The sequence below is a fragment of the Terrapene carolina genome, unplaced genomic scaffold (assembly GCF_002925995.2).
Source record: "Terrapene carolina triunguis isolate 2854851 unplaced genomic scaffold, T_m_triunguis-2.0 Scaffold58, whole genome shotgun sequence".
Classification (NCBI taxonomy): Eukaryota; Metazoa; Chordata; order Testudines; family Emydidae; genus Terrapene; species Terrapene triunguis.
The window spans coordinates 28,927,453-28,938,113 of record NW_020664409.1 but is presented as its reverse complement, the minus strand read 5'-3'; the positions used below and the strand labels follow the sequence as shown (position 1 = coordinate 28,938,113).

Here is a 10,661-nt window from a genome sequence, read left to right as displayed (position 1 = left end):
TTCACCACCAGATGTCAGGGTAGAGCTCATCCTGACTCTGCTTACATATTGTCTTTCCAAGCTGAGCATATGCTTTCATGAGTCACAAAGTTGTGATTCTGTTTTGGGTATAAAACCCAGTAGGGAGGTTACAGAGAGATGAAAATGGGTCTTTGTAGATACAATAAAAATAACTCATTATAGCAATATGCTATACGCAAAATCCTTTCTAAAATAGTGGAGCACTAGCACAAATGGTAGACAAAAATTACACTTGAAATATTTAAGTGTGAATCCATTGGGTGTATACAGCTCACGTTTTGAAGGTACATTGTCATTTGCACTTGCCAGACAAGTAAGTGTGCTTGCAGACAGGCAATTACATGAACAGCTACCTATTCTGCATGTGCAAATGGAGGTTTTGCACTTGTAATGGATGTACACTTAAATTTTGGAGGTGCAATTTAGGTGGTATGTTGACTACAAATGTTAAAATCCTTGCGTAGACAGGGCAATTTGTATTTTAACATATTAGATGGTAGGGCATCAGCCTCCCTGTTAATGTGTGTGAAAGTATAAATTGCCTTGTCTACATTAGGGTTTAAAAACACATCTTTTTCCCAGTGAAGACATAGCCTAAAACAGAACACATTCAAATTTGGATATATTTTCCTAACCATTGCTTGTTCCTGTTGCAAACATACATGAACATTAGGTAATCTCTCAAAATGATCCATTTTCCTTAATTTCCAAGTCTCTGTCTCCCTGATCTTGATCCTGCTCCCACTCCCATTGAAGACAATTGAGGTTTTGCTATTAGCATAAGTGGGAATAGGAATGGGCCTTCCGACATATTGCTTGTTTTCAACAGCCCCTTTGAGATACAGATTTCCTAAGTGTTGGAAATCCCTGCCCTGGTTCTTGCATACTATTAATAAAGCTAAACAACTTTATACTACTTCATTACCATGCAAATAGAGTTAGGCCTTTTATATGCAAAGTAGTTCAAGACAGAGAAATATAGCCTTAAGAAGAAGAAACACAGAATACCAGATATTAAAATCATCAATATTTATTCCACAGCTAACCTTTATATCTGTCCTAGCTGGACACCGCCTGTCATAATATTGTTTGCTTTTTAAATGTATATGGGGCCTCTGGTGTATAGGTTTGTAAAAGACTACATTATACTGGCAAATACACAGGGCTGCAATTATACAGAGGAAAAAGTAGATTTAATAAAATCCATCTACTTAACTAGATGCCCTACAGGTTGATATTGCAAATGACAGTAGCATTTGGTTTCTCTGCAAATACAATTCCAATAGGCCCTCTGTAGGTATGTCACTATATCCATGTACTATGGGGCTATGTCTTCACTACCCGCCTGAATCGGTGGGTAGAAATCGATCTCTCGGGGATTGAATTATCGCGTCTCGTCAGGACACGACAATCGATCCCCGAATCGATGCTTGTACTCCACCAGCGCAGGTAGGAGTAAGCGCCATCGACAAGGGAGCCGCGGAGGTCGATTTGACACCGTCCTCACAGCGGGGTAAGTCGGCTTGGATATGTCGAATTCAGCTACGCTATTTGCGTAGCTGAATTTGCGAATCTTAAATCGACCCCTCCCCCCCGTGAAGACGTAGCCTAGGTGTTAAATTACTAAGGGTTAAGTGGTGGTTAGCCCTTAAGTGGCTGAGCAGTGGAGGGGAAGTAAAGAGCCTTCTCCCCATCTCCAATGCTGCCCACATAAGGGCCACCCAAACTGCAACCTTTGTGGTTGGAGGAGCACACACAGGTGCTGCTACTATTGGGTTGCTTCCCTGGGAACAAGGAATGAGAGAAATGAACATCAGAAATTCTAGGGTGAAATCCTGATGTCACTGAAGTCAATGAGAGTTTGCCACATGATTGCTGTTCCTGGCTTTGTTGTTGATTTACTCCCTTAGGACTGAATTGTTAAAGCTGTTTAGGTGCCTAAAGATGCACAGGGCCGGCGCTTCCACTAGGCGACCCTAGGCGGTAGCCTAGGGCGGCAGGATTTGGGGGGCGGCATTTTGCCATCCTCGGCGGCAATTCGGTGGCGGGGATCCTTCCGCTCCGCGTTTTCGGGGCGCTTCGGCGGCGGGTCCTTCACTCGCTCCGGGACCCGTGGCCGAAGCGCCCCGAAGACGCAGAGCGGAAGGACCCCCGCCGCCGAATGCTCTGAGGAGGAGCACTGCCGCCTAGGGCAGCAAAAACCCTGGCGCCGCTCCTGAAGATGCAGGTGGGCATTTAGTGGAATTTTCAAAAGCACCTGAGCAGGTTAGTATTAAACCGACCTATTTGATGCTAAGGTTTTGAATCCAGTTGAAAATCCACATCTAATCTTGCTTTTTAAAGAACTCCAGTAGTTTTTTTAAGCAAAGCCCAAGTTGTTAAACTCATGTTCAAACAAAGTCTCTCTCCTAATTTCTTCCCCATTTTCATTTCTACATTTCTTTTCTTCTTCTTCTTCTTGTTTATTTGATTCTGGACAGAGAGGTGCTCATGAAATCCGAGAAATCAGGCAGTTTCACTTCACAGGCTGGCCAGACCATGGCGTACCATACCATGCAACAGGACTGCTGGGATTTGTACGGCAGGTGAAGTCCAAGAGCCCACCTAATGCCGGCCCACTGGTTGTACACTGCAGGTAAGCAGAAAGAAAATGTCTGCTTTCCGTTTTCCCACTAAGACTCTGGGCCTCATTCCTCCCCCGCTACGTTGTGTAATCACTCCATAAGTAATTGAAGCCATAGGAGCTACTCATAATAAAGTAAAGTAAAAACATAAGAAAAAATGGCAAAATCAAGCCTGAGTCTTGCAAACCCCCATACACAGAACTCTTGTTGACGTCAGTAGGTATCCCACACCTGAAGCACTTGCAGAATCAGAATCAAAACCTTATATTTTCTAAGAATTCATACAGCATGGATTGTGCTCTTTTATTTTAGCGCTGGTGCTGGTAGAACCGGATGCTTCATTGTCATTGACATCATGCTAGATATGGCAGAAAGAGAAGGTGTCGTAGATATATACAACTGTGTCAGGGAGCTTCGATCTCGAAGAGTTAACATGGTGCAAACTGAGGTATTGGCATCTTTCTTTGACTGTTATTGTATCATTTTCAGTGAAAGTACTGCTCTTCATAACATACGCTACCTGCCACAACACATGGAAAATACCTCATATGGTGCAGTGAGGAACAACAAAGCCATTCAGTATTTAAACAAACAAACATATGGGTAGTACCTTATTGGATTCTGATTTTGGGGGTGATAAATGCTTTTAAAAAGATAGTTTGGGGGATATTGTTTAGTCAGAGCTAAGATCTGCCACTTTGGGTCCCATTTATGAGCAGAAGTGCCTGTTGAGCTGTGCAAAAAGAAAAATGCAAGATGAGGCCACAATAAAAACCGTTTTTGTGTGTGTGTACAGGTTGGTTGGCTTATTTATCATAACTGATTGGGCCCAACCTTGCATAGCTTTTTATGTATATAATAGTATATGTCGTGAACTACTTTTGCTCCCTACGAACTCTACTCAGTGTACATTGATGTTAATGGGAGCTTTGTAGATTATTTACTGTTTACTTGAGCACTAATACTTGAGGTGTGCTCCCTCTAAGTCAGTAATTGTGTTGACTGCTTTACCAGGAGCAGTACGTATTTATCCACGATGCAATACTGGAAGCCTGTCTTTGTGGAGATACTTCTATTCCAGCTTCTCAAGTTAGATCTGTGTACTATGAAATGAATAAACTGGATCCTCAGACTAACTCAAGTCAGATCAAAGAAGAATTTAGGGTAAGTCATGAACAGCACAACGTGGATACATGCAATATGGCTCCTTGTCCCATGCCTGTTGAAGTCAATGGAGACCCTCCTTTGATTTCAGTGGGGTTTGGATCAGGCCTATGAGGGAAGAACTACAAAATAGGGCAATAATATGTCACAAATTTCTGTTGAAATATGTAAAATAATAAAGATATCCAATAGGGCAGTTGTAAAGTTCTCTTTTTCCTCATAAACAGAGGTTGGAATCTTATGTGGTTTCCCTCCTTGACCCTTTCTCCAGAATACAGGTAACCTTACAACCATCTTTCATGTTCTTCCTTCATATGTGCTCATGTTCAGCAATCAAAGGTTTTTGCTTCTGAACCCAGCTGTTCATTTGTTCGTTTGTTTTTCTTATGGTTTTTTTACATTTGTAAATTCCTTTTGAAACTGTATCCCAAGTTGATTTGAAATTCTATTATTTAAATATTTTAGGATTCGTTCATTGATGAGCTAACCTTGCTCGTGTATTGTTTATTCTTTTTCATAGACTCTAAACATGGTGACTCCAACACTGCGTGTAGAAGATTGCAGTATAGCACTTTTGCCCCGTAACCATGAAAAGAATCGCTGTATGGATGTTCTGCCTCCAGATAGATGCCTGCCTTTCCTCATAACAATAGATGGGGAGAGCAGTAACTACATTAACGCCGCACTGATGGATGTAAGTCCCATTATATCATTAATAATAAAGCAGGAATAAACTCCAAACTGGAAAATCTTGGGAAGTGCAGTCGGCACCAGAGCACTCAAATCCTTCCACTTCCCTTTCAAAAAATGACACAAAATCTTTAAACCTCTGAGTACATTTAGGATCCCTCATATGTTATGTCACAGCCAAGGTTCCACAACCACACAGAGAAAGCCAGCCAGGGAGTACTGACAAATTAAAAATGTCTGCATTTCTCGCTAGCTCTTGAATTTTTAACCATCTGGCCTAAGAGAAAAAGAGTTACCTATTAAGTCACCAAGGCAGCTAAAATGGGATAATAGGGTTTGCAGCAGTATTTTAGTTCCCTTTCCTTCTAATTTACGCAGTAATTAACAGAAAAAATAATTGCCTGTCAGCACAGATAGCACACAAGACATTACTCCAGTCGTTCTATTTACATCTGTCTGAATGAACATTTCCTGTTCAGATGATGAAAAAATGAATATTTTTAAATGCAGTTATGGTAATTTTAATAGTGCTAATGGGATATCAGTAAAAAGACACTTAAATGTGTTTTACACTCCCTAGAGATTCATAGTATATCTCTGACATTTTAGAACTGGAGTAATTAAAATTGTGACACACACACATACAACAAGAAAATAGTGTTTAGGAAAGAATGAACACATTTGAAATATTCTTTCTGAAAAGTAAAGCTTCAGTAATGATAATAGTTTGCAGTCATATAGGACTTTCCATCCAAGATCTCAAAGTATTTTACTAACGTTAGATAAGGCTCAAAACTAGGTGTTGTTATCTTTGTTTATATGAATAGGGAAACATGCAACAAAAGCTTAAATGGCCTGTCTAGGTTCACACAGTGTCCCGGGTCACACAGGAAGCCAGTGGCAAATCTCAGATTATAATATCTCCTGTCTCGCCACTTTGCCACGTCCCATCATAGAGAGGTCAATATTATTTTGTTTTGTAAATAAGTACTGATCAAAAAAGAGGATTCCTTAGTATTTACTTTTGCAGCTACTTATCTTATTATGAGCTGTTTACCTTTGATATCAAATTGTTGGGCTGGATCCTCAGATGTACCTGAGCCATGCTTGGTGCTCCAGGCCAGGGGAGTTAGGCGGCTTTCTGCCACTTTTCCATCCTCCTAATCTTGGAGACGGCCGATGCTTGGTTCAGCAACTCCCCCTCCCTGCAAACATCTTAGAGAAGCCTTGGGACTCTTATAAACTGTGCTGACTAGTCTGGCCACCTCGGGGCTGATCCATTTCCCCAGAGTCGTTGGTGCACTGTGTGCTCCCCAGAATAGTCCCTACATTAGGGGCCAGGAGCAGGTGGTTTGCTCTTTCTCATACCCCAGCCTCTACCAGCCAGTGGGCCCAGGTGCTCAGTTGCTGTCTCCTCCCGTTGTATCAGTTGAGATGGAAATGCAGAACTGCGTGTCATCAATGCACTAAAGGACCATAACCCATGGCTCCTCATTAAATCCCCTGATGGCACCGTATATGCTTTGAATAAGAGGGGTGAAATTTTGAATCCTGCATCACGCTACACAAGGGTGAGTTTGGTGAGCAGTTGCTCAATACAGCCCTCTGGGACCTTTCAGCCAGGAAGGAATGGAGCCATTCAAGAGCAGCCCCCTCCAGTTCAGCACATGACTTCAGGCAAGTCAGCCCCCTCTCATGATCATTGAAGGCAGCTGATTGATCTAATAGTTACAGCGTGGATATCTAGTGATTATCGATTGCTAAGAAGAGATTACTGACCAAAGGAAAGAAGGAGGGCACATTTGGCACCATTTCCAAGTCTGTCACCAGAATGAAAAGCTAGATTCTGTGAGAGTCCTCTTGCCCCATTAACCTTCTCAGTTACCCTACCAAAAAGGGAAGATTCAAACAGCTAGCCAGATTGCCAGTGTTGAGCCATAGTTTCTTGAGCACAGGATGAATACAAGCTTCCTTCAAAGCAGATAACACCATGCCTTTCTTAATGGAGACATTGACAAGCCTCGACCAATAACAGACTAAGTACTTCCATTATGGCCTTCAGCAGCAAAGAAGGGTCTGGTTCTAAATCATATGTTGTGGATGAAAGTTCACCCAGTGCCTCCAGTCAGTGACATGGGCCAGTGTTTAAAGAGAGAATGAACCTTGCATTTGCCCCTTAAAGATATTGCTTTGCTGCCAGTTAGACTAGAATTTGAGCAATATTTCTTGAAACAATAACTAGGTATCACCTTACACAGGAATCACTCACGTTAACAATCAAGTACAGTCAGTGTAGATTAATCTGTCTGTCAACAACTCAAAACAAATCTACTGCTTCAGATTTTATGGGTGCTACATTGGAAGCAAGAATCTCTTTTTTTTCCCCCTTCTGTATGCCCATGGCATAAAATTTTAAAAAATATGATCTGTTAAAGCCATTTTGTCTCCAGATGTAAAATTTCAGTTTATTAGATTGCAAGCAAACATCTCAGGGAAGATCTGAAAACACTGTGTGAGTAATCTTCAAAATAACAATAATACTTATTTTCCTAGGGTTTGGGGCCATTACTGACATTTTGCTGGATGGATTTCTTCTCTTATCACTTTCATTTTATCATCTGTTGCTATTGTTTTGCAGAGCTATAAGCAACCATCAGCTTTTATAGTTACACAGCATCCTTTACCAAATACTGTCAAAGATTTCTGGAGGCTGGTCCTAGACTACCATTGCACATCAATCGTTATGCTGAATGATGTGGATCCAGCACAAGTAAGTCCTAGAAACAGCTCCAATCAATGTACTTTACAGAGTAATGCTTGTGTTTAGGTAATACATGTGTGCTTCAAAACATCATTAGGACATAATTAGGTTTATAAAACATCATTCACAAACACTAGAAAATGGATTCATAGCTCGGGGATAAGCAAAGGGGCAGGAGGGAGGAATGAATGAGGCCACCATAAGTTGGTCCACCATAATGTAAACACAAACACACACACACCCCTAACTCCTTGGGAATTGGTAATAGGATGTGGAACCTCTCAGTTCTAGGACTTGGCTCAAAATTTAAAACAAGTTCATAGTGGCCAAAAGTGAACAGAAATTCAAAGCTTTCCCATGTTGCTTGCCTGAAATGAGTCTGTGGTCAGTCATTCCCATCACAAAAATCAGCATCACATTTGGCACAAATTGGATCTGAAAGTGGCAGCCTCAGTGGAGAGGACAAGAACTAAACAGGAATGGAGATTGGACTATCTTCTCCGTAGAGGGGCTCTCTCCAGAACAGGGATGAGGCAAATGTATGGGGCATTTTTAGTTAACTTACAATATAGTTGCTCATTGTTTGTTAGAAAGATATATCTGTTCTTTTAAAAAGTGGAGAAGTTGAGCTTTTCTGGGCTTCTGATATTGCAACTTTCTTAAGCATTGACTTTACTTTTTAACACCAGCATTAAACAGGAGCAATGCAGTGAACAAGACCCTACTATATAAATGTTCTAAAATGCTTTTGATATTTGGTTAAAGTAAGGCCAACATTAATATGTTGTAATATGCTGCATGTGATGTTTATTCCTGATGTGTTCAAGAATCTTTTTTTTAATAAGTTTAAGTCATACACAGAAAAATGCTCACTTTTATTTCATGTTTAACATGAAGTTTTTGTTTTAAAAAACAAAAAAGTTTTCAACCTGGGCTTTCAAAAAAGTGCCTATAAATTCCAAACACTGTCTTAAATACTAAACTTCTGAATCCCTAACCACTCTTACCTGTCTAGAAATTAAAGACAAAACTTCTATTCATGAGTCTGAGGTTATTTTCAGCGTGAATGAGGAAACACTCTGAGGAGTCAGACTTTTAGTAACTGCTACACCAAGTTTTTGAATTTGTAGGCTGTGTTTTGAATGTATAATAGTGTTTGGCTATTTTAGGCATTTATTGGCCTTACTCACTATTAAAAGCTATTGGGATATATAATGTGTCAGGTAATACACCTGTCTTTGCAATTCATTAAACTTTTTTCTCCAATGTAAGTGACAAGCTTTTCATTAGGAATAAATCTCAAAACTCAAAAAGCAAAAAGAAGGGAAAAGAGGGCCCAGTTTATTGAAAACCACGCATTGTCATTCAGCTTTATTACTAATTATTATCATAATCATTATTTATGTATTTATTTCTATATAATGTATTTGCATATTACCGTAATACACTACATCAGATACTCTGTTAGAACATTAAATAACATAGGTAAGAGGAATCAATCCTGATTCTGCTGGAAACCAGTCTGTAGTACAGCCATTGACCCTCACATAGCTAAACGTACCATGGTAGTTTGTCCACTAGGAACATTAAGTCCTCAGGCACCCCATACTGGTGTATCATTATTCACAGGGGTGATTGGTGCACTGAGTCAAAACCAGCTACAAGGTCTACAAACATGATGTTAACTGTCTTTTGTTGCCCTAGTCGTTTTTCAGTAACATTTCACAGAGCATATATAGCAGAGATTGTAAATTGACCAGGACGGAAACCACACTAGTTATCTGTCATTTTTGCTTTAAGGCACAATTTCAGTCTGTTCAGTAGTATGGTCATAAACACCTTCCCTGACACTGACAGGAGCATTATTCCCCTATAATCTGAGCAAACTAATCACTCTCCCTTTTGGAAAAAAGGGATGATACAGCCCCTCTTCCAATCCAAAACTGATTGAGGCCCAAGTAGGAGTTGCAAAATTTAGGCTCTTGAGTATGCAGATGATGTTTCCTTACTTGAAATGACTACTGACCAACTATAGCTAATGCTGGAAGAGCTACAAAAAATTGCAAAATCTATGGGACTTAAGATCAATGGTGTTAAAACCAAAGCTATTCATGCTTCGTGTAAAATGGAAGTGAATGGCCTGCTGATGCTGCATGTAGACGGCAGTGACATTGAATGGGTGAATAGTTTGATCTATCTGGGTAGTTGGTTGACAGCAGGAGGTTCTATAACCAAAGAATTCACATGTCAAATTGATCTTGCATCAGTGGCATTTCAGAATCTTCACAGGCCTCTGTGTGGCAGGATGTCTCTGTGACATCTAAGATACGAGTGTTCAACACAATAGTGACGACAACCCTGCTATGTGGAGCAGAATCATGGCCATTAAAAATAAAACATAGGAGAGGAAAATAAATAGTTTTTAATGGCAAAAGTTATGGCACATTCTTAACATATGTTGAGATGGTTTTGTCACAAATGAAGAGATATTTAGACGATCCCAGGAAGTTGCAGTCTTGCCCCAGTTGAGAACAAGATGATTGCAGTGGTGGGGTCATGTCCAGCATGCCGAAGAACGTATGCTTTTATAGAAGGTTTGTAGAGCTGAGGTCGAAGCAAGTAGACATGAGGCCGACCACAAATGAAGTTGGAAGATGAAATTTAGACAGATTTAAGAAGCCTCAATCTTCCCGTACTGACTCTTGTCAAAGGAAGATTTGCAAGGAACCATTCAAGATAGTCCATTTTATGAATGGCCACGGCTGCTACATCGTAGCCATGTGGATCTGCTGCAGCTGCTGTGTATATATACTACAGTTTGGGGGAATTCCTTACCTTCCTAAGAAATCAAACCCTAAGCATCTACCCTAAAAAAGTTGATACCATCAATACATCCAACCACTCACATTCACAAAAAAAACCTCAACCCAAATGTCCTACATACTTGAAAATCATGGATTCCTACAACTGCTGTGCCAAACATCCTTAGCCTTTATATGATTTTTAAGTATTTTTCAAAAACCCATTGGAACATTACTACATAATGGAAGGACCTACATGTTGTATAGCATGTTGGAAATCTACATTAGCTATCTGTATTCATTGTATTTTGTTACTCACTACAAATAAGTGTATTTCATAATGAAAACATGATTAAGATTCAGAGCAGAGTCTAAAAGTAATTTGCTCATCAGTGTGAGCTGTGAATGTAGAGTGTTTTAAAAAAGAAAATACATTTTCCTAATTGGATTTTTTTGTTTTTAATTTGTTAAATTGAACTGATATGTAAATCAGACTTTGTCCTATTTTTACTCTGTTTTAAATGGCCACATTTTCCTAAAATGCAGTAATTTGTGAGTGGCTCTGTTGAGGGATGAGTGTTATCAGAAGTGCAAAACAAC

General features: G+C 40.0%; 1 protein-coding gene across 8 annotated transcripts in view; it reads left to right on the top strand.

Annotated features, from left to right (window-relative positions):
• The window catches only part of PTPRM (protein tyrosine phosphatase receptor type M), a 698,330-nt gene that overhangs the window by 674,440 nt on the left and 13,229 nt on the right, over positions 1 to 10,661 (top strand). For all 8 annotated transcript variants that reach the window (XM_026661212.1, XM_026661206.1, XM_026661202.1 and 5 more), the window contains 5 exons: positions 2,502 to 2,656; positions 2,958 to 3,093; positions 3,660 to 3,809; positions 4,330 to 4,503; positions 7,138 to 7,269. In XM_026661212.1, coding sequence (XP_026516997.1) covers positions 2,502 to 2,656; positions 2,958 to 3,093; positions 3,660 to 3,809; positions 4,330 to 4,503; positions 7,138 to 7,269 — 747 coding nt within the window. The remainder of the gene's footprint in view (positions 1 to 2,501; positions 2,657 to 2,957; positions 3,094 to 3,659; positions 3,810 to 4,329; positions 4,504 to 7,137; positions 7,270 to 10,661) is intronic.